The sequence below is a fragment of the Lepisosteus oculatus genome, chromosome 2 (genome assembly GCF_040954835.1).
Source record: "Lepisosteus oculatus isolate fLepOcu1 chromosome 2, fLepOcu1.hap2, whole genome shotgun sequence".
Taxonomy (NCBI): domain Eukaryota; kingdom Metazoa; phylum Chordata; class Actinopteri; order Semionotiformes; family Lepisosteidae; genus Lepisosteus; species Lepisosteus oculatus.
In genome coordinates, this window is record NC_090697.1 from 18,011,853 (window position 1) to 18,034,458 (window position 22,606).

Below are 22,606 nucleotides of genomic sequence, written 5' to 3' on the forward strand. Positions count from 1 at the left end.
GGCTTCTTTACTTCCTGTTGGCTGAGCTTGTCGTCGTCATGGAAACAGACTGGTCACAATTCTCATGGAGACCTGTATCGCTAGCGTTTAAACGTATGATGAAACTCGGGTATAGTTCAGTTAACCAACCAGAAAGCAAATAAAAAATGTGATAATGAAATAATGCACTCAGCCCAACGTCGATCACCATTAAAACTAAGTGTATTTAGCAGCAGCCATATCACCCTGCAACTCACAACTGGCAACCCACTGAAGCTAAGCAGGTGTGAGCCTGGTCAGTACCTGGATGGGAGACCTCCTGGGAAAAACTAAGGTTGCTGCTGGAAGAGCACCCTGTGCTCACCTTGCGGTCCATGTGGGTCCTAATGCCCCAGTATAGTGACGGGGACACTATACTGTAAACAGGTGCTGTCCTTCGGATGAGATGTAAAACTGAGGTCCTGACTCTCTGTGGTCATTAAAAATCCCAGGGCATTTCTTGATAAAGTAGGGGTGTAACCCTGGTGTCCTGGCCAAAATTTCCAATTGGCCCTTACCAATCATGGCCTCCTAATAATCCCCCTATATGAATTGGCTACATTACTCTGCTCTCCTCCCAACTGGTGCACTATGGCTGCTGTTGCATCATCATCACATTGGTGGTGGTGGAGGGGAGTCCCCATTACCTGTAAAGCACTTTGAGTGGAGTGTCCAGAAAAGTGCTATATAAGTGTAAGCAATTATTATTATTATTATTTCAACACGTGGACCAGTCTATTGTCTATTGTAGATCCCTGCTTTTGCCTACACAAAATGAATTATTTAAACGTACAGTAATGATTATCCACATTGATAATCTGTGAAAAAAGTGACTTTTAACATTTTTATTCATGTCCTTGTGTTCTCTTCACTGGAAGTGTGTTCACTGGATGTGTGTTTTCCTAATGTGTTCTCAAATGCCAAGGTCCCTGGTCTAATGTAATCAGGAAAGTCTAGTATGCAATATTCTTCTCATTCAAGAATTCTCTCAAAACCTTTATGTCACGGACGTCCAAAGGGACTAACCGTGGGGAGCAGGAGAACGGAAAAAGACCCATATGCGTAGCGGCGAGACGGGAAAAAGGCCCGGGCTCATTAGTGCAAAGAGTTCAGGAATGCCGTATAGAAACCTATGCCCTCAGGGAGCGGACGTGGGGCGCCCTGGTGCTAGGCGGGTCTCAGGACATCCGAACGTCAATGCTGAGCCAGGACATAGTGCAAGACCCGGAAATATATAGCCCAAGGGAAAGAGAGGGACAGGAAGGACAGCAGACCGGAAACTAGGGACAGGACAGAGAAGGAGCGCCCTCTGGCTGCAGAGGGCGTGACACTTTATACCTTGTTTATTTTGGTTTGTTCTATACTGAGTGGCATTCAAGCAGTGACCAAAATTGGGTTTACAAAATACTATTTTAAGGTTTAGTTAGCTGTTAATGTAAAGGCATATGCCAAAGTAATGATTCATATTGTAATGTTCTTCACCCTTGAAAAGGACTGTTCCTGTAACCTCTGCCATTTCCCCTTTAAAGTGCACCTTTTCCTCTTCCTCCTCTTTAAAGCAGGCAAATGCCTTCCTCTCCTATCTCTGGCCCTTAACTAGCTCCCTGCAGTCCTGTGCCTTGGATGAGATGAGAGAGGCTGGGATAGTGGAGCCATCAGACATCCCCTGGAGGTTCCTCATAGTGAATGTTCCTAAGAAGGATGGCACCTGGTGTTTCTGTGTCAAAAGCCATCAAAAGCTCCCACCCTGAAGGAGAAGGACTTCTGATTCCCTTGCCTGCTCTGACAACACATCTCCTTCTGAGGAGTATAACCCCCCAGAGTCAGATGGTCCCACAGCATCCTCAGATGAGGGGTGCCAGTACATCTCCAGGACTTCAAAGTCAAAGACTTCAACAGTCTAAACCTGTTGTGGGGGGAAGAGGGGAACAGACTGTTCCAGTATCCCCTGAGCTGCTACCCTCCAGCCTGCTTCTCCCACACACCGCCTGCACTACCACATGGCACACCACAATATGAATCATAAAATACCGTAGGCTTTGCTGAAGGATTTTGTTACCTTTTAATTCCACGAAGCATTAAATTAGCACCTCTCTACTTTAAATTGTAATAGAAAAATAATTTTTCTGTATTACTTTAACATACAACTCAGTTTTTGTCATCTAATCAGGTTAATAGTACTGGGGATATCGATAGTTACATTTGTTTAATAACACATCGAAGAAAATAATTTCCACAATATTCGGATCTAAGGCGGTCTTCATCTATGTATCGCATTCAGTGGCACGCATTTGACTCTCTGTGCGGTTTTGGCATATAAACCCTTCGAGACTCTCGGTCTCGGGTAGGAGTGTACTCTGTCTGCGAGGGTAAGTGGGATGTGGTGTTGGAAGAGAGGTGGTGTGGAAAGAGATATCTGTGGCGCTTGCAATACTACCCAGGTGAAAACAAAAATACATACGACAATGTCCAATAAGGTAAGTGTGAATGTAACCCTGTATTGCCATTTATTTTATTTTGATGAAATCATGTGTGTGTGTGTTCATAATTTGGGTTGAAAGCAAAACCTTTTATAAATTGTATTAATCCATATTTTAAGAATCACGTTGTGGTAGGGTTAATACGATTACATTTCCTTTGAGGCAGTCGAAATAGTGTTCATATTAACAGAAGTTTTTACGGTTAACCAAAAAAAAATCATGTGGGGTGTAGTTAATGCAGAAAAAAAAATCAGACCCATTTATTGTGAGTTTTAATTAAAACTATATGGTCTAGACTCATAAATACTGCAGTTGGATAGCCACATGGTAACACTTTAAAATAACATGACCGAAACGCAGCCTGGCATTTAAAAATAAAGGCATTATATTTTTTTTTTGTTCGAGTGCTTTGTGCAAGCATCCTTTGAAACCGTTAGCACGCTTAATGCACTTCACACTGTAGTTCTATTGCAATCATGAAACACATCTCTGAAACACTTCAGTATTGGTTTAAAATGAATCCTGATAGCGGCAAAGACATGATGTATGTATACAGTATGTGCGTGACTGTGTATGCTCATATACAACCACGTATGATTAGTTCCATTGAAAGGGGGGGTATCGCATATTGATTTTGCTTTATTTTCCTAAACTGAACTCCTGCGTTTGTGAAGATACGGAAGGGAGACATTAGTAAATAAACCGTGTCTGCGGATTCAGAATTAATTCTGGAGTAGGTAAACGCCTAAAAAAATCTTGCATTATTTTATATTGAATTTAGCTCTGTTGGTGTAATTGACACGAATCGTATGTAGATCTATTAATATTACATTAACTATACTGAACTCGGTGGAAATTAGGAATAATCTACTGTCAATGCTGTGTTATTTATTCGGAATTCTTTATTACATTTGCGACCTTTCCGACTGCTTTACCAAGCCACAAGGAAGGTATTTTTTGAAAGCCTAATAAGAGGAGTGTGCACATTTCCGTTTAATTTGGTTTTAAGAAATTTATTACGACAAGTTCAAGAGTTGCCGCTTGGACCCATAAATCCTGGACACGTTGATGTAGACGAGGAAAAAGAGAATACATCGCTTGTAAATTCAGTGTTAATATCAAATAAATAAATCTATAATGTTGATTAATTCCTCTGTGGGATCTCAAAATACGTAAGTCCTATATGACTTTTTTAAAATAAAAAGCATCTTGAAAAAGATATAAGAAATTATATCTACTTTATCAACTTAAATCTACCAGTTATTTGCAGCCACCCTTATTTAAATTTAAAATCTACTGTGTGTATTGTGTTCTTACTAGTTTTCTTACTCAGACTGCAGTTTAATTAGCTTTGCACTGTTCCTTTTACAGATGAGCACCTAAATTGGTAAAAGCACAAATCATTGACAGTAATTTGAAAAATTGACAGTCTTAGTCATAATAACCTATTCAAAAAACACAGAGGGGAATTAACAACGCAATACACAATAATTGAAAACAACAGCAATTGTTGCATTTTTTTTTGCTTTTTCTGTTCAAAGACCCGTTTATCCACATTGTACTGTATGTTTGGACTGCAATAAGGAATGGGGAAATTAGACCAGTATATGAAAATACAAAACTCCTCCTAAAGGAAGGGCAATTGTGGAATTTTTAATATACATATCTGCCAGGTGTATCATCAGATGTTTTTACTCATAATACATTTATGCATACAAAAGTGAAAGATCAGATATCAGGATAAACTATTGAGTTTAAAAACAAATACAATTTAAAATAATTTAATTCACATTGACAGATGTGTCAAATATTGTTTTATATTTCCGATTTATTGAAAATGCATCTGTGCGGTGCGCTTTTCACTAAAATTTTAAAACTATAACATAAGGTAAAAAAAATGAAAGCATAGTAGTAATTAAAATAAAAGTGAACATGGAGGTTTCACACAGACAATATTAAATACAGACAAAGGAAAAAATAAGTGGGTCATATAGTCTTGACTGAATGGAATTTGTGCTTGATTGCACTTGTTACAGATAACTGGCCTCAGCTTAATATCTTAGAATGGCTGCATTCTGGATCTCTGGAGCTGTTCCGTTGACTTATTGCTGTTAGACTGAGCAATAAGTCTGATGTGTCTGAATTCTCATGCCAGTCATTCATTCTTGCTAATTTAGTGTGGGTCAGTATCCTGCCCTGCTACAGCTTAAATACTACAAAATGTTGCAGTTCACTTTGGTGCAGCTCAGTTTCACTCAAATCTGTCCTCTAGGTAGCTATTAAGAAAAGCTGACATTGCAGTGGCCTGTCTCTGCCATCATCCTTGTGTAGCATATATGCCTTGATGTGTGATGCTCCCCACCTTCCATAAAATTCTCTACTCTTGGCCAGATTGCCATTGACACCTGTCCTAGCTGTAAGAACAGGTTTCTATAGCCCACTGTCTATCACTGTAGAGTGACTTTATTTTAATTTGGATGAGCAGTTTAATAATAATAATGTGAGACATATTGGGGTGAACACGTTCAGTGTTCTGTGTGTGGTAATTTGTTTGGTGTGAGTGAAGTTTTGTTTAATCTCTGACCCAGGGAAAAGTGTGGTGTGGGCGATTGAGGAGAGAATGCAGGCTCGCGCTGTGTCCGTTATTCTTTTTCTTCTTCTTGCTTGGTCTGCTAGTTTTTTTTTATCAATACAGTTTGATAATTGGCCAGTGAAAGCTCTGTTTTCCTTCCCATGAATGCCTAAAACCCTAATCGAACCCAGGATTTTACACCAACAATAATACATTCCTTACACAATAATGATAGACTCCCCCACCACCACCGCCAATGTGTAGCCCCACCTGGATGATGCGACAGCAGCCATAGTGCACCAGTACACTCACCGCACATCAGCTATCAGTGGGGAGGAGAGCAGTAGTTGATGAAGGTAAAGCCATGATTGGTAAAGGCCAATGGGAAATATGGCTAGGACGCCGGTGTAACCTACTCCACTACTCACCATGGGATTGTTAATGACCACAGAGAGGCAGGACCTTGGTCTTATGTCTCATTCAAAGGATGGTGCCTTTTTACAGTAAAGTCACTATCCTGGAGCATAAGGACCTACACAGACCGCAGGATGTGCGCCCTGTACTTGCACCACTTACATCTCTTTCAGCAATAACCTCAGTTTTTCCCAGGAGGCCTCCCATCTATACACTGGCTAGGCTGACACCTGCTTAGCTTCAGTGCGATGTCAGTTGTGAGTTGCAGGGATATATACAGTAGCTGCTGGCTGGTTTAAAGCTATAGTTAAGCTAAATGAAAATGAATGTGCTGGACAATACCACAGTTAATATGTCCACTGCATTAGTGCTGCAGTTAACTGTATGGACTGGATTTATCAATGGAAAGTGACAGCGACCCTGAAGGCAGGAAGGTGTGATAATGTGTTCAGTCCTTAAAAGTTGTCGGCTTCAACTGGCTTTCCATGGGGCGACAATATGTTTGTGTTTTGATGTGAGATGATGTTTGATGGTTCTCATACACAATGTATGAGCAGCAGTGTTGCATGAAGCATTGCTCTGCTCGCTTTAGGTGTCAGGTACCCACATGATTGATTGTGTTCTGTATTCTTTTCAAATAAACAACATTTGATATTGGGGACATCCATTGCTTTTGAGTCTTCACAATGAATACCATACACATTCATTGTTCAGGAATGCTTTCTCTTTAGAGAAACTACTGTATGTACAGTACTATGACTCTCCACAGACTGAAGCTTCCTCTTACCTGTACCTGTATTTGCAACTTGCAGCGCATGTACTCTGGTCATTAGAATGGCACGCTTGAATCAGAGAAGGTGTATTCTTCTAATTTTAGGTCTTTATAAGATTGTTTAGTTTTTATTTTTGAAAATATTCTAAAACCCTTGTTTCTTTCGGCACTAAGAGTTTTATGACATTAAGGTAGCATACATTATGTTCATATTTATGAAGATAAAACTTTACAAACTGTACAGGTTCCTACAGTATACTGTTAGTAAATAACAATCGACCACATAGAGCTATTAAAGAGATTCCTCTGCAGTGGTTCAAATAATATTAATAATAATGTATAGCTAAAATAAAGCCTTGTATGAATATTCAAATGTTATTTTTCATAATTGTTTTTTCTGTACAGGCAAGTCTGATGAAGCAGGTGGCACACATATCTCAAAATGCAGCAAAAACACTTCAGGGTAAGTCAACCAGAATCTATTAAAATATTTTACAGTGATACAGTGTCCACTTTGCAGAACCTGACAGGTGCCATTTTGTATAACTCTGAATGTTATACTGAATAGTACAATTTGATACTGTTTAAATGTATTTATATTTATTTATGTAACATAAAACAAAGATTTTAAATCAATTTCTAAAAATTATTCATAATATTCACAACTCAAATTTCAATACGGTTCATTTCTATGGTTTTTGTTTCCTATATGATGTTTCAAATAATAAAGACAAAATTATATTTTATCATAATAGGGAAATGTCTTAATGCATACCTATTTTTAAGTTGAAAGTTGAAAATATTTTTAGTTATCCAAGTCAACAGTCAGCAAGTAATATCAAGTTATCCACTGTTTTTGATTTGTAAGATTATCAACAAAGTTTCCTTACATTTTCTAAATCACTTTATCCAAGTCAGGGTCGCGGTGGACCCGGAGCCTAACCTGGCAAGCAATGGGCAAAAGGCAGGATACACCCTGGATGGGACACCAGTCAGTCACAGGACACACACAGACACAAACATTAACTCACACCAGGGCTGATGTTGTTGAAGTCAGTTAACCTACCAGGTTGTCTTTGAACTGTGGGAGGAAACCAGTGCACCCAAGGGAAACCCTCACAAAGGCAGAACATACAAACTCCATGCCGATAGCATCCCCAAAAATTGAACCCAGGACCCCCACGCTGCAATGCAGCAAAGCTAATGCCGTCCTCAACAAATTTTGACCTGAGTGATAAAGATGATATATATTCTTTATTTATACATTTCTTTTCTCTTTATCGTAGAAGCAGAAATTGATGACACGCAGCTTCTTACTTTGACAAGACAGGATCTGAATGAACTACTTCCAGGACCCACTAATTTCCAAATAAGGAGAAAGATTATGGACTTCATTACTGCTTCAAAGGTAATACGGTGCTCTTTGTAACAATAAAGACGTCTGCGAGAACAGAGAAATGTCAGTTCATGCCTTTTAAAAGAGGTTACTTTGATTTATTATCAAAACATTTTCTGGATGGAATACTTATTAAAGTAATACTAGTGTGTGAAGTGTATGAATAGTGTTTGGCACACAGCAGGGATAGCTTCATGTACTGATATTCAGACATAACTGAGAAAATGTTCTCCTAGGGTTATTTCAGGATTCTGTCTTTGTCTTTACGCAAGTCTTTGCGTAACCTGAGTATTGCGCAAGTAGGCGGTGATTCTTTTTTAGCCCTCGTTTGAATATGTATAGAGAATCACCACGCATGATATTGCTGCCTTCCTCCCTTATTTTCCTTAGCTGTATCTGAAGTGAGAAAGGAGGGACAGGACAGCAGAACTCCAGGCTCACCGGGGTTTATTTTCTTTTAATGGTTAACAGGACAGTGGTCATGGAGGGAGGTAGAGGGCAAGAGGGAGAGAACATAGCAACAGCTCGCAGTTGTTAATCACTTGCTTTTCCTGATGCATATCCATGATTTAGATTCTGATATTTGGAAAAAGGTGTGTTATCTAGCTGTTTGATATCCACAGCGGTTTAAAAAAACTAGCTATTAAACCAATTCAAATTCATTTTTTATTGACCAGCAAGATCTCCAGATACTACAGGATGTGTTTAGTAGCAGACAGTGTTGTTTGTTCCCAGTATTTCTGACGGCACTCTTACTAGAGTATGCCGAATTGTTAAGAGAAAGAAGGCAGGACAAACTGTACTGTATTAACTTGAGCACAGAAACTATAAAATGGATAAAATGACTTGATCAAAGGTAATGTGTGGGAGGGATAGGGAGAGAAATCAATGTGGGAACTTCTACACTTTACAATATCGAAGCACTGAAGGCTAATTTGTTTGGAATTTGCTATAGTTAGAGAAACCAGCAAGCAAGTGAAAAACTTTATACACTCGATAACACAAAATCGGAGGAACTGGAACTGGATACAGTGTTGTTTGAGTGGTTTTCACAGACAGTTTTGGAAGAAGCTGCATTTTGGAACCATTACTGATTGAGAAAGCCAGAGTGTTATAAAAAAATGAGTAATGGAACCCTGTGCTTTTTTGGAAGAGTACAGACTGGATGTTCCAGGAGAGAAAAAATCAACCGATCGTGAGGCTGCCGAAAAATTGTCACAATTTTCCACAAATTGGTGGATGAGCAGGGTCTAATTTTAAAGAAAATTTCTAATGCTGGTAAAAAAAAAGAATCAAGTAAGTGTTCTTGCTTGTGCTAGTCTGTGTCCTACAGAATTAGGCCTTAATTGGCTGAAAAATACATTCTAGTGCACTCAAGGGTGTTGTTTATTTACCTATGCATTAAATGACAAAATCAAATGACCAGATAGATAAAGAAATTCCTTTGTACTTTCAGTGGAAAATGAACTTCAGAAATAAGAGAAGCTTGAAAATACCAAGGTTATTCTGTTTCTCAATAATTGCCAAGTTCACCCTCCAGATAAGGAACTAGTATCAGGCAATATTTTCGGTGTTTTTACCAGTGAATGTAACCTTCCTAATCCAGCCATTGCACCAAGGAGTAACCTTGATGAACATGAAGGGTATCTACAGGAAAGAGTTTATGAGGCGACATGTAAGTAATAAAGACACTATCTGATGTTTTCAAGAGAGTTATGCAGTAAAGGATGTCCTTGTGAACATTGCATTTGTATGGAATCATGTGAAAAATAAAAGATCAAGGAGGGGTTGATAAATGTTGTGGGCAAATCTTATGTTTGAAGAAAAACTTTCCAATAAAAGGAATTTGTTGGGTTTAATGTGTGACACAAGAAAAGAGCAATAACAAAAGTAAAAGAACTGCAAAAAGGGGTGCCTACCACATACCGACTGCCAAACCTTACCGATAATGACACTGCAGAGTGGGGTAATGTTCATGCAGAATCTTAGGCTACCAGTTTGTTACTGAAATACCTGAAACCTGGAAAAATAGAATACAGTGATTCAGAAGATGGAATTACAACAGAAAAAGGAGATGTGTCGTGGACTCAGGCTAGTAATGCCTCAGACACTTTTATTAAGTCAGCTGGGAGACAGGTTTTCTTCGAGCACCACTATGTTTTCCAGATGTACACCATGCCGAAATTGCTATTGCACAGACAACTGGAGTTTTTCATGCCAGCAGACATTCACAAGTTTTTCCAAAAAGCTTCTGCCATTTGAGCTTGTGCCAGTGAGCCAACACCCTCCTCGCCTACAGCTGCTTCGTTAGATGTGCTGGACATCAGTGATCCAGGAATGCTTCCAGATACTGAAGTTGTGGATGAATCGGGGGTGGAGGGGCAGCAGGGCTCTGTAAGCTTCAGTGCTTTGTGTCAAGGTTTTAGAAAATAAAATTGAAAATAAAAAAAAACTACAGAGGTGCCTAAGCTGTGTTCAAGTACTGTATTGCATAAATAGGTAAGCACCTTAATACCCTAACCCTGTTTCGTGTACTGTGAAACATTATTATAGTGTAATGCATTTAAATATAAACGACTGTACTGCAAAACTGCAATATTGTTCCCCAATATGAAACAAGTCAGCTTTCCTGAATATGTGCTTTGCATGGTAAATATCACTAAATAATATTGTTTTACAGTCTAGGCTTAGATTATTCAGTGTAATTTTGTCTTTGTGTGTGAGTTTATGATCCATATGAATATTGCTACAGTAACCATCTATTTCCATTACCCAGCGATTGAAAATCCCCATCTTAGCTGGATAACAACACTTTCACTGTAGTTAGGAGACTAATTACATATGCAGATGATTACAAAAATAAGCGGAGTGACAAACATAGATATACAGTAACAGCAAGTTAATTAGAAAGAGATGGGCAGACACGTGGCAAGTGAAATTTAACATTGATACATCCAAATCATTAACATTGATAGGTCCAAGTAGTAGGAGTAACATACACTATACACATTGCTTAGAATAACGTGTTCAGTTTTCATCCTCACATCACAATTTGGATAGGCTTAGAAAGAGTTCAAAGAAGATCAACAGCAATGAGTCTTGGTCTCAGGGGGCTGTCATAAATGCTAAAGGGAGAGATTTGTTCAGTCTAGAACCAAGGCTATTGAGAGAAGAGCTGATTCAAGCATGTAAGATTTTAATGAGTATAGATGGGGTCATCTCAGTGGACTGTTTCACACTCTGTAGTGAAACAAGGACACATTTGGAAACTAAAAGGTAATTCATGTGTTCAGGACAAAGAATAGGAAACATTTCTGTAAACAAAGAGAGTTTTAAGTTGTAACAGGATTCCCAGTCAAGTGGTTGAGGCCCAACTCCTGTTTTTTTTTAGCAAAGTCTGGATGATAGTTTAGTTTAATTTAACTAACAAAGAAGCCAAAATGGCTGAAAGGCCTGCTAGTTTGCATCCTTTCATATTTTCTTAGATTTGTAGCCGGCACTTAAAACGTTACCTCTGATGGGTGTATTTCAAACTAATTTTTTGTATCTTCAAAATATGAAATTAAAACAAATCCAAACATTCACCCATGTGAAATATAAGCCCAGTATGTCATGGTGGTTTTTAATTTATGAGGTTGCTTCTTTCTAACCAGCAATGGGTCGCCATGAGGAAGTGAGTTTTAAATTGCAAGTTATGGTTGGGGCTGATGTTTTGATATCGGAGTACATGGTTCGAAACAAGAGGAATAGCTATACTGTATATGTTGCCTTGTTAATGTTGTTTTTTTTTCACAAATTACTTTAAAATGTTTTTTTCCCCATATAGACAGTATTCTAACCTAGGGGTAGCCAGCTCTGGTTCTGGTGAGTTACATACTGTAGCTCAACATGTTATTCAGGTTTATACTATAACCATTGGTTGACTAATATCAGTAACTATATTCAGTAAATTTGTATGATCAAAGTAGGAAGTAACTAACTCAGTTAAGGACTGGCCAGCTTTGGTAATTTATGGTCCTGGGGTGTAAGGCGTTTCAGTTTCAAATGACTGCATTACCAGCTTAACTGATCAAAGTGCAGTTGCTCCATCTTCACAAACGACTAAACTAGCACAGCCCACAAAAGAGTGTGCCTCTCCAGGACCACTGTTGGAAACCTCTTTTCTAATATGTTAATAAATACTTACATAAATTGTCTTTTTTTTTTAGCAAAAGTCAAACCGCACCAGAGTGGAGTCACTTATTAAGTCCCTTTTAGATCTGGTTCCAAAAGGTAGGTCAGAAACTCTTTGAAGTCAAATAAAAGAAACAGTAATGGCCGGAATAAACTAAATCTTCAACCCTCCTGCCAACAGTACATGCCAGAAGCGCCACTTAGTGGCAGATTTGTGTGACAGAGTTTGTCATATATTCAGTGGAAAGCTTCTAACAAGCTCTGTTTTTTCCACTTGTCAGTGGGTGGGCGGATCAGAATCACACAGAGCTAAAACAGATTCCAGCTGTACAATTGTGAACTTACAATGTCCAGAAAAGAAGGTGTAACAGGAAAAAAAACATCTTTAGACGTCAAATAATTGAGTCATGTAGGCCTGGGTAATGCATGTTTTATTTAGTAACACTTTTGTGTTGTGCATTACTGCATGAATTTAGCTAACTTTGTTATTTATTTCCAATTTAGTGTTTTTAGTGTTTTGGGAGAATATCAGTGCTCTATGTACCTAAATGTATTGTGAGTTACTAGTAAATTATAAAGGAAATTGTAGCAAATTAGAAGACTTATTAAAGGAAATAATGAAATTAGAATGAAGATGACAATACATAGTTCGCTTCAGTAATTTTCATTTTTTCATTTTGTCCTTTAAACTTTCATTGTCTTAAAACAGACTCACTTGTTTCTGGAGATGTTCTGCACAACTATCTTCTCGTCCTCAAAGACATGGAAGTGCAACTGAGAAGTGTTTTAGACTTTTTACAGCAGCACATTCATCAGTTGGACCGACTAGGCCAATGTGATCCAATGCAACTGGACGAGAAAAAACACAGAGATGAAAAGCCAAATAAAGGCCAGCTAAATGCATGCCATGATTGTAATCAATCTCAGGTGGACCCCTGGACTCCTCCTCCCAATTCAGGCAAGTTTCTCAGCATAGCTCTTTCTTTGCATGCCAGTATTTTGCTGTATTGCAATATATTTAATGCTACCTATAGTATATTCAGAAATCAGAATGCACTTTTTGAGTTGTGTATTTATCCAGTACACATTTATTCCAATCCATATATTTAAAATATCTTATAGCGCAAATACCACAGAAATAAAACATTTCAAATGTATTATAAAATACAAATTCAACACCTTATGGGCTAGGTTATAGATGCTGTTTTAGTGGAATATTGTTAACAGTACGTAGATGGATTAGGTTTACAGTTCACATTGTAGTAATATGAGGGTTTTTAAGCTATTGGAGCAATTAGAAATTGGAACTTTAAATTGCTTAAAATCCATTGAAACTAGAGCTGGGCACAGTCAGTCAAGCACTGAAAGAATTAAAATCAACAAATACAAAGTACTGTCAGTGATTCAGCTGAAAAAGTATAGTCACTAGGAATAACAACACCTAATAATTAAACATATCGGAAGGTATATTGGGTGTTTTAGTCACACTAAACTTGTCTTAACTCGCTTGGCTGAGGGCTAACCTCCTGGTTAGAGGACGAGGAGGCTGGGACCCCCTTGCAGAGAGAGGAGTGACCAAGGGGCAGCTGCACAGGTGGAGATGGGGAGGAGGAGTGTTTTTACAAGAGAAATTATGCCAGGAAGCATTGCAATTTACTGTCTGTCAGCTGTGATTGATTGAACATGACTCTTGTCGTGGCTCCTGAATGTTTGCTATGAACTCCATTAATCTGAAATATTTCCTGAAAAGGCAATCTTCAGCTTTAAATGTGCACTTTCCAAAACATAGGCATGGCTATAGATGGACTGTGTTATGGTTAGGAGTATGGTTAGGAGTATTCAAAAAGCCTCTGCCTGTTTGCTAAAGTTTATAGTCTTACTTGGAAGCAGGGCAGAGGTAGCTACATATCTCAGCAAGAAATGAGAAGGATTGCCGTATTATTTCATGGGCGATGAGGCACTGTTGCTAATTTAGTTGTGTTTTGGAGGAGAAAATAGCATGGCAAACATAACTCTAGGGCAGGTATTTGAAGCACTGTTCTACAGTATGTGCTGGGGCCTTGGTTAAAGATTAGAAAACTATTTCCAGCTGAAGAGCAAGGTTGGAAGATGCAGAAGGAAAGATGATTAAAAAATACCACAACAAATATGTTTCCTACGATTGATTAAAATGTGGAAAAGTAGAAACATTGATCTTTAACAGAAGAAGCTTGTTGTCAAGTTCTTGGCGTTGGTTTGCAGTGCCTTGGATCTGCATAACTCCTGTGTACCAAAGAAGAACAGATATTATTTCTCTTCATGTAAGTAATTTGTCATGAATTCAGAAGATTTCTCTTTGGAATGAGAGTAGGTCTCTTCACTTTCCAAAATTAGATTGTAAATCAGTGATGAAATTTAAAATCCATTACAATGCATTCGCCAAGATTACGTTTTAAGAAAAAATCCAGCATTAAAAAATACTTCTATTTTTTTCTAATTTAATGACACCACAGTAAACTATATCGCTAACTGCAAACATGGTACATGTGTATACAAAAACACATAATCATGTATTCTCATTAGTTAGATGGAGTTATGTGTACTATTGTTAACTGGCATAACGTTTTGTTCTTGTCACTGTTTTGAAAGTGAAAATAAGGATGTTTTCTACACTGTTTAATATAAATACATATTTAAATATAATATGTGTTGCAGATCAGAAATAACTATAATATTCTCTTTTTTTTAGTCTTTATTCCAACAGGTTATCCTGTCACAACTGGCTTGATATGATTCCTAGTTCTTATTTTAAGAATATAAAGTTAATTAGTGGAATGGAGGGCATTTGGCCCGTGTGGCATTTTTGGTTGCTACTGTAGTACTGTAGCTAATTGGATTTTGATTTAAATTGGCAATTTCCATGTTATGAGTACACTAGCACTCTAATAGAAAAGAGCTGTCAACACCAAGCTGTAACACTTCTCTTTGTATTTTTGTAAATTCTCTTTGTATTTTTGGAAATGGTTAAAAACAACGCACAGAAGAAAATCAACAGAGCACAATATGAGAGTGAAGATTACTCAGGCATGGGTATTATTCCACAGAACTGCACCTGCATTTTCACTTTAAACCAGATACAGGATATAAAAGAATGATCTTGAATGTGTTGAGTATATTCACAGGTTCAGGATTGGGTTCCAAACACAGTAAGGACCCAGTGAACTTGTTTTTTAATTAAAGTCTTAGAACCTTGAGTTGGAATTAATCAGTAACTAATGTTCCTTATTTTTTTCTGATTTTGTAAGTGTGCATATGTTTTCTAGTTTCAGATCTTGTGGTTGAAACTCTTCGTACTCACTACATACTGGGTGCAGAGAAGGCTTTTGTTAGCAAGCTCAGCCAGCATCTCACCAACTTTGCAATAAGAGTGCTGACAAAAGGCTATGAAAATACCTCTGGTAATGCGGTGCTGGTCTTCTGCCCTGTACACTCCCGAGTTGGGGCCGATATTGAAGAAGCAACCAAGAAGATTCCCAGTAAGTAGTTCCCATGTACTTAGGAAAAATATAAATCTGAAAAAAAAATTGAAAGTATAATTTTACAGTATTTTATTCATAAAATATATTAAAACTCTTTTACGATCTAGTACAACGTATTTCCAGTATAATGTATTTGGTTATATACTACAATATATTTTATTAATGTGTAAATTATCGCCATTTTTATTTTCCACTTCCCTGGTTCAGTTTTCGGTTCCTCAATTTTTATATAACTCAGAGCTTAAGTAGCATAACTTTACATACAACTCGGAAGCAACCCTTTCTCAGCTGTTGCTCAGAATATGAATACATAGAGAGGATTAGCATTCACTTTATTTTAATCAGGAGATCATCTTGACAGGCAGCCCTGTTTATTTACAAGGAAATGTTGACAGTCACCTGGACCTTACCTTCAGAAGCTAGACATTTGGTTCATGATACATAGTAACTTAACCTTTAATTTGTTCAGGTAATTTGTGAAAAGGCAAAGAGCACAATACAAATTCTACAAATTTGTTCAATACGAGAAATTTTGTTTGCATGTGACATTTGCAAAATTGCACTTTAAAACTTTACATTGTTGACACATTGGCAAGCAGACTCTGATCTAAAGAACACCTGGGGTGGCACATAGATGGAATTCACTGCTTGTACTCTAAAACGCTTCTTCTTTCCAACAGCAAATAAAAATGCCGTCCTGGTGGTGATGCACCATACTCACGATCCAAACCGGGTTTTGTCTGAGAGCAGCAGGCTGGTGAACAGGACTAATATAGTGGAGACTGTGGACTGCCTGTTCCATGAGACTGTGGGATTACTGGAGTGTGAAGTGAATACCCAAGCCATAGTGAAAGTCAGTTCTGCATTGCAAAAATACCTGTGAAACATGAAAAGTCATTTTGAACCATAGGAAAGAGCACCTCTGATGGTAAGATACCAACCACTAAATACACGTGTAAAAAGTTCAGAAAATGCAAACATTTACACTTTCCCCTGATGAAACGGGGTTTCCAAAATGAATGCAATGCTTATCAAGACTTAACATTTTCCAGTTCCCTGTTTAAGGGGAGCTACTGTATAATCCCGCATGTTTTTTAGGCATTGTAGTTGTGTAGCATCCTCTTATCACTTGCACAAGACCTGGAAAAAAAAGTGAAGTACAATCAAATACAGCCAGTGAAGGGGCAGCTTAATCAGTCAGCAGCTGGCTTATGCAGCAATACTTTTCTTGACCAGAGCGACTGCCATGGAAAGAGAAGGCCTGCGTAGCGCAGCTCAGTGGTTCTCTTTTACCAAGAACACGAAAGATAGTGTTTACTACAACATAACCAGTCACAAGCAAACATGAGCTCTTGGTCAGTGATTAAACACATTTTGGGCTATGTGAATTCTGTTACTAAACAAAACAAAAAGTCAATAGAAAGGGTAAAACAGTCAAGCCATAAAACAACTAAGTCATGAACTGAATCACAGCCAAATGTGAAATAAAGAAGCACTGAAATAATAGGGATCCACATCTTGAATGGAAAGATAACTAAAACTCTATACATTTTATCTTACAACCCTTAACAAAGATTTTCAAAATGAACGCAATGCTTACCTAACATTTTCCAGGTCTCTGTTCACTGAGCATTTTTGTACTTACTGCAGTTTGATTGCAGTACATCTTTTTCAGCTACAAAGGGGGAAACGTGGAAAAAAGAAAGTATATACCATACTGTACTAAGTGAATAAGAAAAGCCAGAGGGTAAGCAAACCAAGAAAGGTTTCGAGACTCAAACACAGTGTTATGTGTGTGTTGCCTGACATTTTACAACTTTTTACATTGTATGAGTATTGTATGCCTTTAAAAAGGCAGCTGTTCATTCACAGTCTTCTTTTTCTCCAACTGAGTCCATTCCATATAGAAATTATATTAACAATATTAACACTTAAGACTATGGGCACTTCTCTAGGATTGACTAAAATGCATATACCAGACATTCATGTAATATTTTTTTGTATACTATAATCAGAAATTGCACATTATGTAACATTTTTCATTTCTGTGCCAAGCTCAGTTTCGATATAAATCCCTTTCTGAAAATGAACTGAAAATCAGTCATTATGTATTTGTATCTAAACGGGCGTTCCTCACCAAGTGATTGGACATCCGTAGAGCTTTTCACAGGCTTTTGCCCTTTTATATGCACATACTTCACAACTAACCCATCTATGGTTAAAGAAAGCTATATAAACTGTGCCAAATAATATGTATTTACAGTACTACTTACTTGGAGACATAAGACTCAAGAACTCAACTTGTTCATTTTTCGTCACAATAATTTTATTTTAATGAGCTCTTATACTGTACAAAAGCTCACACTTTGCAGAACAAATTTTTCCGCTAGGGCACCAGAACTTAATCTGTAATCACTGCATTTCAAATTAATGTCACCCACCCTATTCCATTCCATTCTCTAAACAAATTTACTCCCACCCTTCAATACAAAAAACATGTTCTGCAATCACTTTACAATCAATCGTTGCTTAAATGAAAAACACAGCAATCTCAATATTTTACATTCCAGCAGAATTTCTCTGTGAAGAATCACCTACAGCACAACACCTGAGCAGGGTGCTCACTGCATTTAAACAGGAGACAGGAACAGAAACACATTGTTCAAAAAGTCATGGAACAGGGAGGAATGAACAGAAGCAATCTACAGTATATATCAAATGGTTTTTAAATCAGATAGGGATTTTTTTTTTAAATGGTGCTTTTTTTTTAATAGCAGTGTTGACCATTCTGCACAGTGTTACTGCATGAACACCTACCCATCCTTTGCCAGAAAATGGCTTGTCCTGGTGAGAGCTGAGGCAGCCCAGAGCCCCTCCCAGAAGCACAGGGCTGCTGTCCATCTCAGGGCCACCAGGAAAGGGATGATTTCGGGAGGTGGGAGCAAACCAGAGCACCTGGAGAAACTCCACACAATCCCAGGGGGAGCAAGCACATTCCACACAGGAGCCCAATCTGGAACTGAACCCAGGACCTAACAGCTGTGAGGCAATATCAACATGCCATTAAGCTGTCCTACTGCATAAAGAATCCCCAAAACTGTAATTTCAGTAATAGTTACTGTACTAAGAGTAAGTTTTTTAAGCAGGGGATATAGCAAAATAATATAAATTCCCTTTGGAAAAACTAGGGCTGTCTACTGCTTGCCACTGTTCCCGAGTAGTGGTGCTTTTGTTTTCCTTTATACATTGAAACTGGGGGCAACGGAGTTTGCTGAATTCCACATTTCAATGTCTTAGAAAACTGGGAAAACATGCTTGTGGTTGCAAACCATCTCATTCCTCTTCATACCCCAGGAGATATGTTATAATCCTTAGTTTCACAGGGATTGCACAATTACTTTTTTAAAGATAAAAAACACAAGTGCCTAATCAATCACCTGACATTGTGTTAATCAATGTTTACACAGAATGCCATTTGGAGGTTTTTTATTTTCTTTGTGGGACCCATGTCTGCAGTGTGCAATAGTGATAACTGAAAAGGTGTACTGTACTGGTAGCAATGTAGAAAGCAGTACTGTAACTGCAGCTACACAAACACAATTTTACATTATGGTGCTACCATTGACTTTTACAGCTGTCTAGGCAAGCAGTAGCATTTAATTCAAACATCACAAAGCACATTTTATTTTAGCCAAAAAACCCATAGGGAGACCTCACGTCTTATACCCATCGGAAGTGACATCAGATAACATGATTGAAAGTACTGTTTAACATTAAAGCTGCTTAAATTGCTTGTTTTGTGGCTCCATACATGTCCCTTCATGAAAATATCCTAACATTAGTTTATAGGAATGACATACTGTACTTGTCCCTCACACCCAACTAAAAACAAAGCTTTGCAAGAAACAATCAAGTTTGATTATCTGTACTTTATGTATGTAAAAAGGAAACCGTATGTATTGCCATTAAGATTGCTTCATTATTGTTTGTACATAGTAATGATAACTGTGTAAAAAGATAACCCCTTAAAAGCAGCTCTCGCTTATATTACTAGCAAATAGAGGCAAAATGCTCAAAGTCTTTCAGATGCCTTAGACTGCCTTGTGTATATCTGTGACAGCACACTAATCCTCTAACTAGCTGCATTTAAATCCCAAAAATTTGAACCAGAAAAATGTGGTGCTTCACTGTAGAGATGCTTAATTGGCCTCTCTACCAGTCTTTGTCATTGCACAGAGCCAGATGAGCCTTCAGATGTGCCTGTAAAAAATCAGGGAGCCATTACCTCCTGAGAACAAATGCTTGTACATACACAAGCAGAGCTAAGCATTGCGTAACTTAATTGATAGAATGAAAGTGTACTGGGCCTCTAGTGCAATAAAAAGATTTCTAATATACTGGTGACTATGCATTGCAAATGTGGCAGTTAATGGGGTTAACTTTGGATGTAAAATAAAATGGAGCATATCTGTAGACATTTGTAAGCATTTTAAAGTTGTGCAAATGCATGTAAAGCTTTTGAATATGTACATTGATTACTTTAAGTGTTCAGAAAAATGTTAATTGTAATTGGTGTGCTGACTGTGTCTATGTTCCCTGGATGAGCTTGTGCTAACCTTTTGCTATTTTGCACTTTAATCGCCAAATCGCAGAGTGCATTTTGATTAGTATTTTTTACTAGGGAATTATTTTGAGACTTGTTCCTTAGAAAGCAACATTAACGAAGCATCCACAAGCTAATCAGCCATGTTGTTGAGGCTGATGCACCATCTTAATTTAAGAATCAGCTGAAATCCTTAGATCAATCATCTAGTGACGTCCATATGGGTCCCTCTCGTTTGTAGTTATTTTTATATACATACTAATTTTAAAGTGGTATAAGAATACCAAATTACATAGTGTGAATCTAGAAATAACGCATTCCCACAGAGTAGTTCAGTTTTTGCTACTAAAAGGGATAACATAAGTGTTTTGGTGCTACACAGACCTACTCCTCAAAATTAAAAAAAAATCCAGATTAACAGATTTAGTAAAGTAACAGGTTTACTAGTACACTAGAAGTACATTTAATTAGCAGTAGGCAAACCACAGACCAGTGTTACTGAAGAACAACCTTTTCAATTATGACGCAAGTTAAGTCTATTTACAATTTTATTTGAATACTTTACTTCTAGCAAATGGAGTTTTATATCTAACTTTTTAAATTAAAGTCAAACTTCTGTTAATTATAACAGCAGCCATCTCAGGATTGAATCTTTCTAATCTCTGCAATCCATTATCTCATTTGACAAAAGGCAGATCTGTCTTGTCTATACAGTACAGTAAATTCTAGTAATTTCATGTTCATCATTGTCCAGTTCCTAAGAAAACAGCCCTTTAATATCAAATATCTTTCAAAGAAAAAAGAAACAGTACAGTTTACAAATTTTATTTCTCAGTACAATAGTATTTTTAACAACTAACAAATACACAACCCTGCACCAATCGCTTTTGATGACATGACAGTGAGGAAAAGCGACAGGAGGTTAACACAACAGGCTTTTAAAACCCAGTGAAAGTATCTAAACAAATTCCTATTTCAAGCAGGTATTAAAATTAAAAAAGAAAGGCAGTCTCTAGAAATAAAAAAAAGATCAAATTCACCTTCTGATTTCCAAGACACCCCCCCAGGAAAAATAAACATTCAGGAATCTGGGACTTCCTTCAGCGAGCCTCGGACAATTCTCCAGATGCAAATGTAAAGTATTCAAATGGACGATGACATTAAAACAGGTTCTGTTCCACTTTTTTTTCCTGCCTAAAGGAATTATCTTGTTTGTTAACCCAGAACTGATGTTGTGCGTGTAGTACAAGAATGTCTTGTTAAAATACAAATCAAATGCCTCATGTACATGCCTGTAAATACAGTATCATGGCTCTGTCTTTTTTCTCTATGTCTTTTCTGATGATGACAGATAATGTTTACACAGGCCAGCATTTATTCAGACACCTAAATACTGTACTTTAGGATGTACTAGAAAAAAATTCAGTAGTAAATCAATCGTTTACCTTAATACGAACCATTTAAAATGTTTTGGCGTTCAGCAGTTAAATGTGTTTCAATGCATCTACAAAAGATGATAACCAGTTACCACGCTCAAGTTCATGTTACAGAGTGGCTTCACTTCACCTCATAATGCATTTTCTGGCACATTCCTATAACCTCAATTACTGCTCTCCTGCCATCTCAATAACACATTTTAATCCTCCTACCAAACCTTTCTTGCAAAACAGATGTGTAGATATGGGTTACATTCTTTTATGAAACTGAATCGAGTATCAAAGTGATAACTGGAGCTGAATGCAAAGTGTACTTTTTAAAATGAATACAGCAGGAATTTCGGAAAAAACCTGGGAAAAAGTGCCCTTGGTACATTCAACTGACAAGAAAAGCAGCATGGCAGGGCGCAAGAAAATTCCAGATGTGCCCACAGTTCCATTTCCTGCGATATTTCATTCTCTTTTCGAAATGTTTGGCTTCACAGTCATTGGCTTGGTCCTTTTTTCCGTTCACTCCAGTACTTCTTGTAGGCTTCCTCGAACATGTGCTTGCAGCTGATTCTCGCTTTGAGCCGGGAGCAGATGAGGAAGGAGCCGCCCATTTTGCGGTGCAGAGAATAGGTCTCCTCAGGAGGAGGGGTCAGCCGCTGCTTCAGCATCACGGGGATGAGGTTGTGGATGCGCTGGGTGGTGCTCTGGGAGCCAAAGTCAAAGGGCTTGTCCTCGGAAAAGGCTTCTCCCAGGATCATCACTGCATCCACATGGGCATTCTCCATAGCCTGGTTCAACACAGAATCAGAGGCCATTTGCCATGTTGGTTTTTGCACATTTGTTGGCAGCGTTAAGAAACCTGGTCACATTCAGGGGTCTATGGAAGCACTTTAAAAATCTTAAACTCAACCTCATCTCAGACCCCGAGGTTGTGTTTTATTTGGTTTTACAAAAGTGATGCAGATTAAGCAGAAAAAATACAAATCCAGCCCTGACATACAGTATTATGATGCAAGATCAACACCGAATGTTGGCTACAACTCAGACAGGCAATCCAGCTCGCCTGAACTTAGAAGGAGCTGGTGTAAACGAGGCATGTGATACCCAACTTAACAGCAAGTAATCTGGATGGAAACAACAACTACAAACTACTGGATGCAAGATGGAAAGGGAGTTAATTGTGTTTACGTACAATGTACTGATGTTGACAAAGGACAAAAAGATGGGATAAAA

General features: G+C 37.9%; 2 protein-coding genes across 5 annotated transcripts in view; one reads left to right on the plus strand and one right to left on the minus strand.

The window, feature by feature from the left end:
* The first annotated feature begins 2,204 nt into the window (after nucleotides 1-2,204).
* On the plus strand, nucleotides 2,205-21,264 carry LOC107078020 (uncharacterized). Of its 3 annotated transcripts, none has more exons than XM_015352479.2 (8): nucleotides 2,205-2,495; nucleotides 6,662-6,719; nucleotides 7,543-7,664; nucleotides 11,861-11,924; nucleotides 12,535-12,783; nucleotides 15,128-15,340; nucleotides 16,024-16,271; nucleotides 16,994-21,264. In XM_015352479.2, the coding sequence occupies exons 1-7, from the start codon at nucleotides 2,397-2,399 to the stop codon at nucleotides 16,224-16,226; spliced, it is 1,008 nt and encodes a 335-aa protein (XP_015207965.1). In that variant the 5' UTR covers nucleotides 2,205-2,396; the 3' UTR covers nucleotides 16,227-16,271; nucleotides 16,994-21,264. The 3 variants fall into 3 exon arrangements, with proteins under 3 accessions (XP_015207965.1, XP_015207973.1, XP_015207956.1); XM_015352487.2 differs by having other exon boundaries at nucleotides 17,019-21,264; XM_015352470.2 differs by having other exon boundaries at nucleotides 16,024-21,264.
* Nucleotides 20,756-22,606, minus strand: part of coq8aa (coenzyme Q8A, genome duplicate a) — a 47,388-nt gene continuing 45,537 nt past the window's right edge. For both annotated transcript variants that reach the window (XM_006626087.3, XM_015352459.2), the window contains exon 15: nucleotides 20,756-22,161. In XM_006626087.3, the coding sequence (XP_006626150.2) occupies nucleotides 21,868-22,161 (294 nt within the window). In that variant the 3' untranslated portion in view covers nucleotides 20,756-21,867. The remainder of the gene's footprint in view (nucleotides 22,162-22,606) is intronic.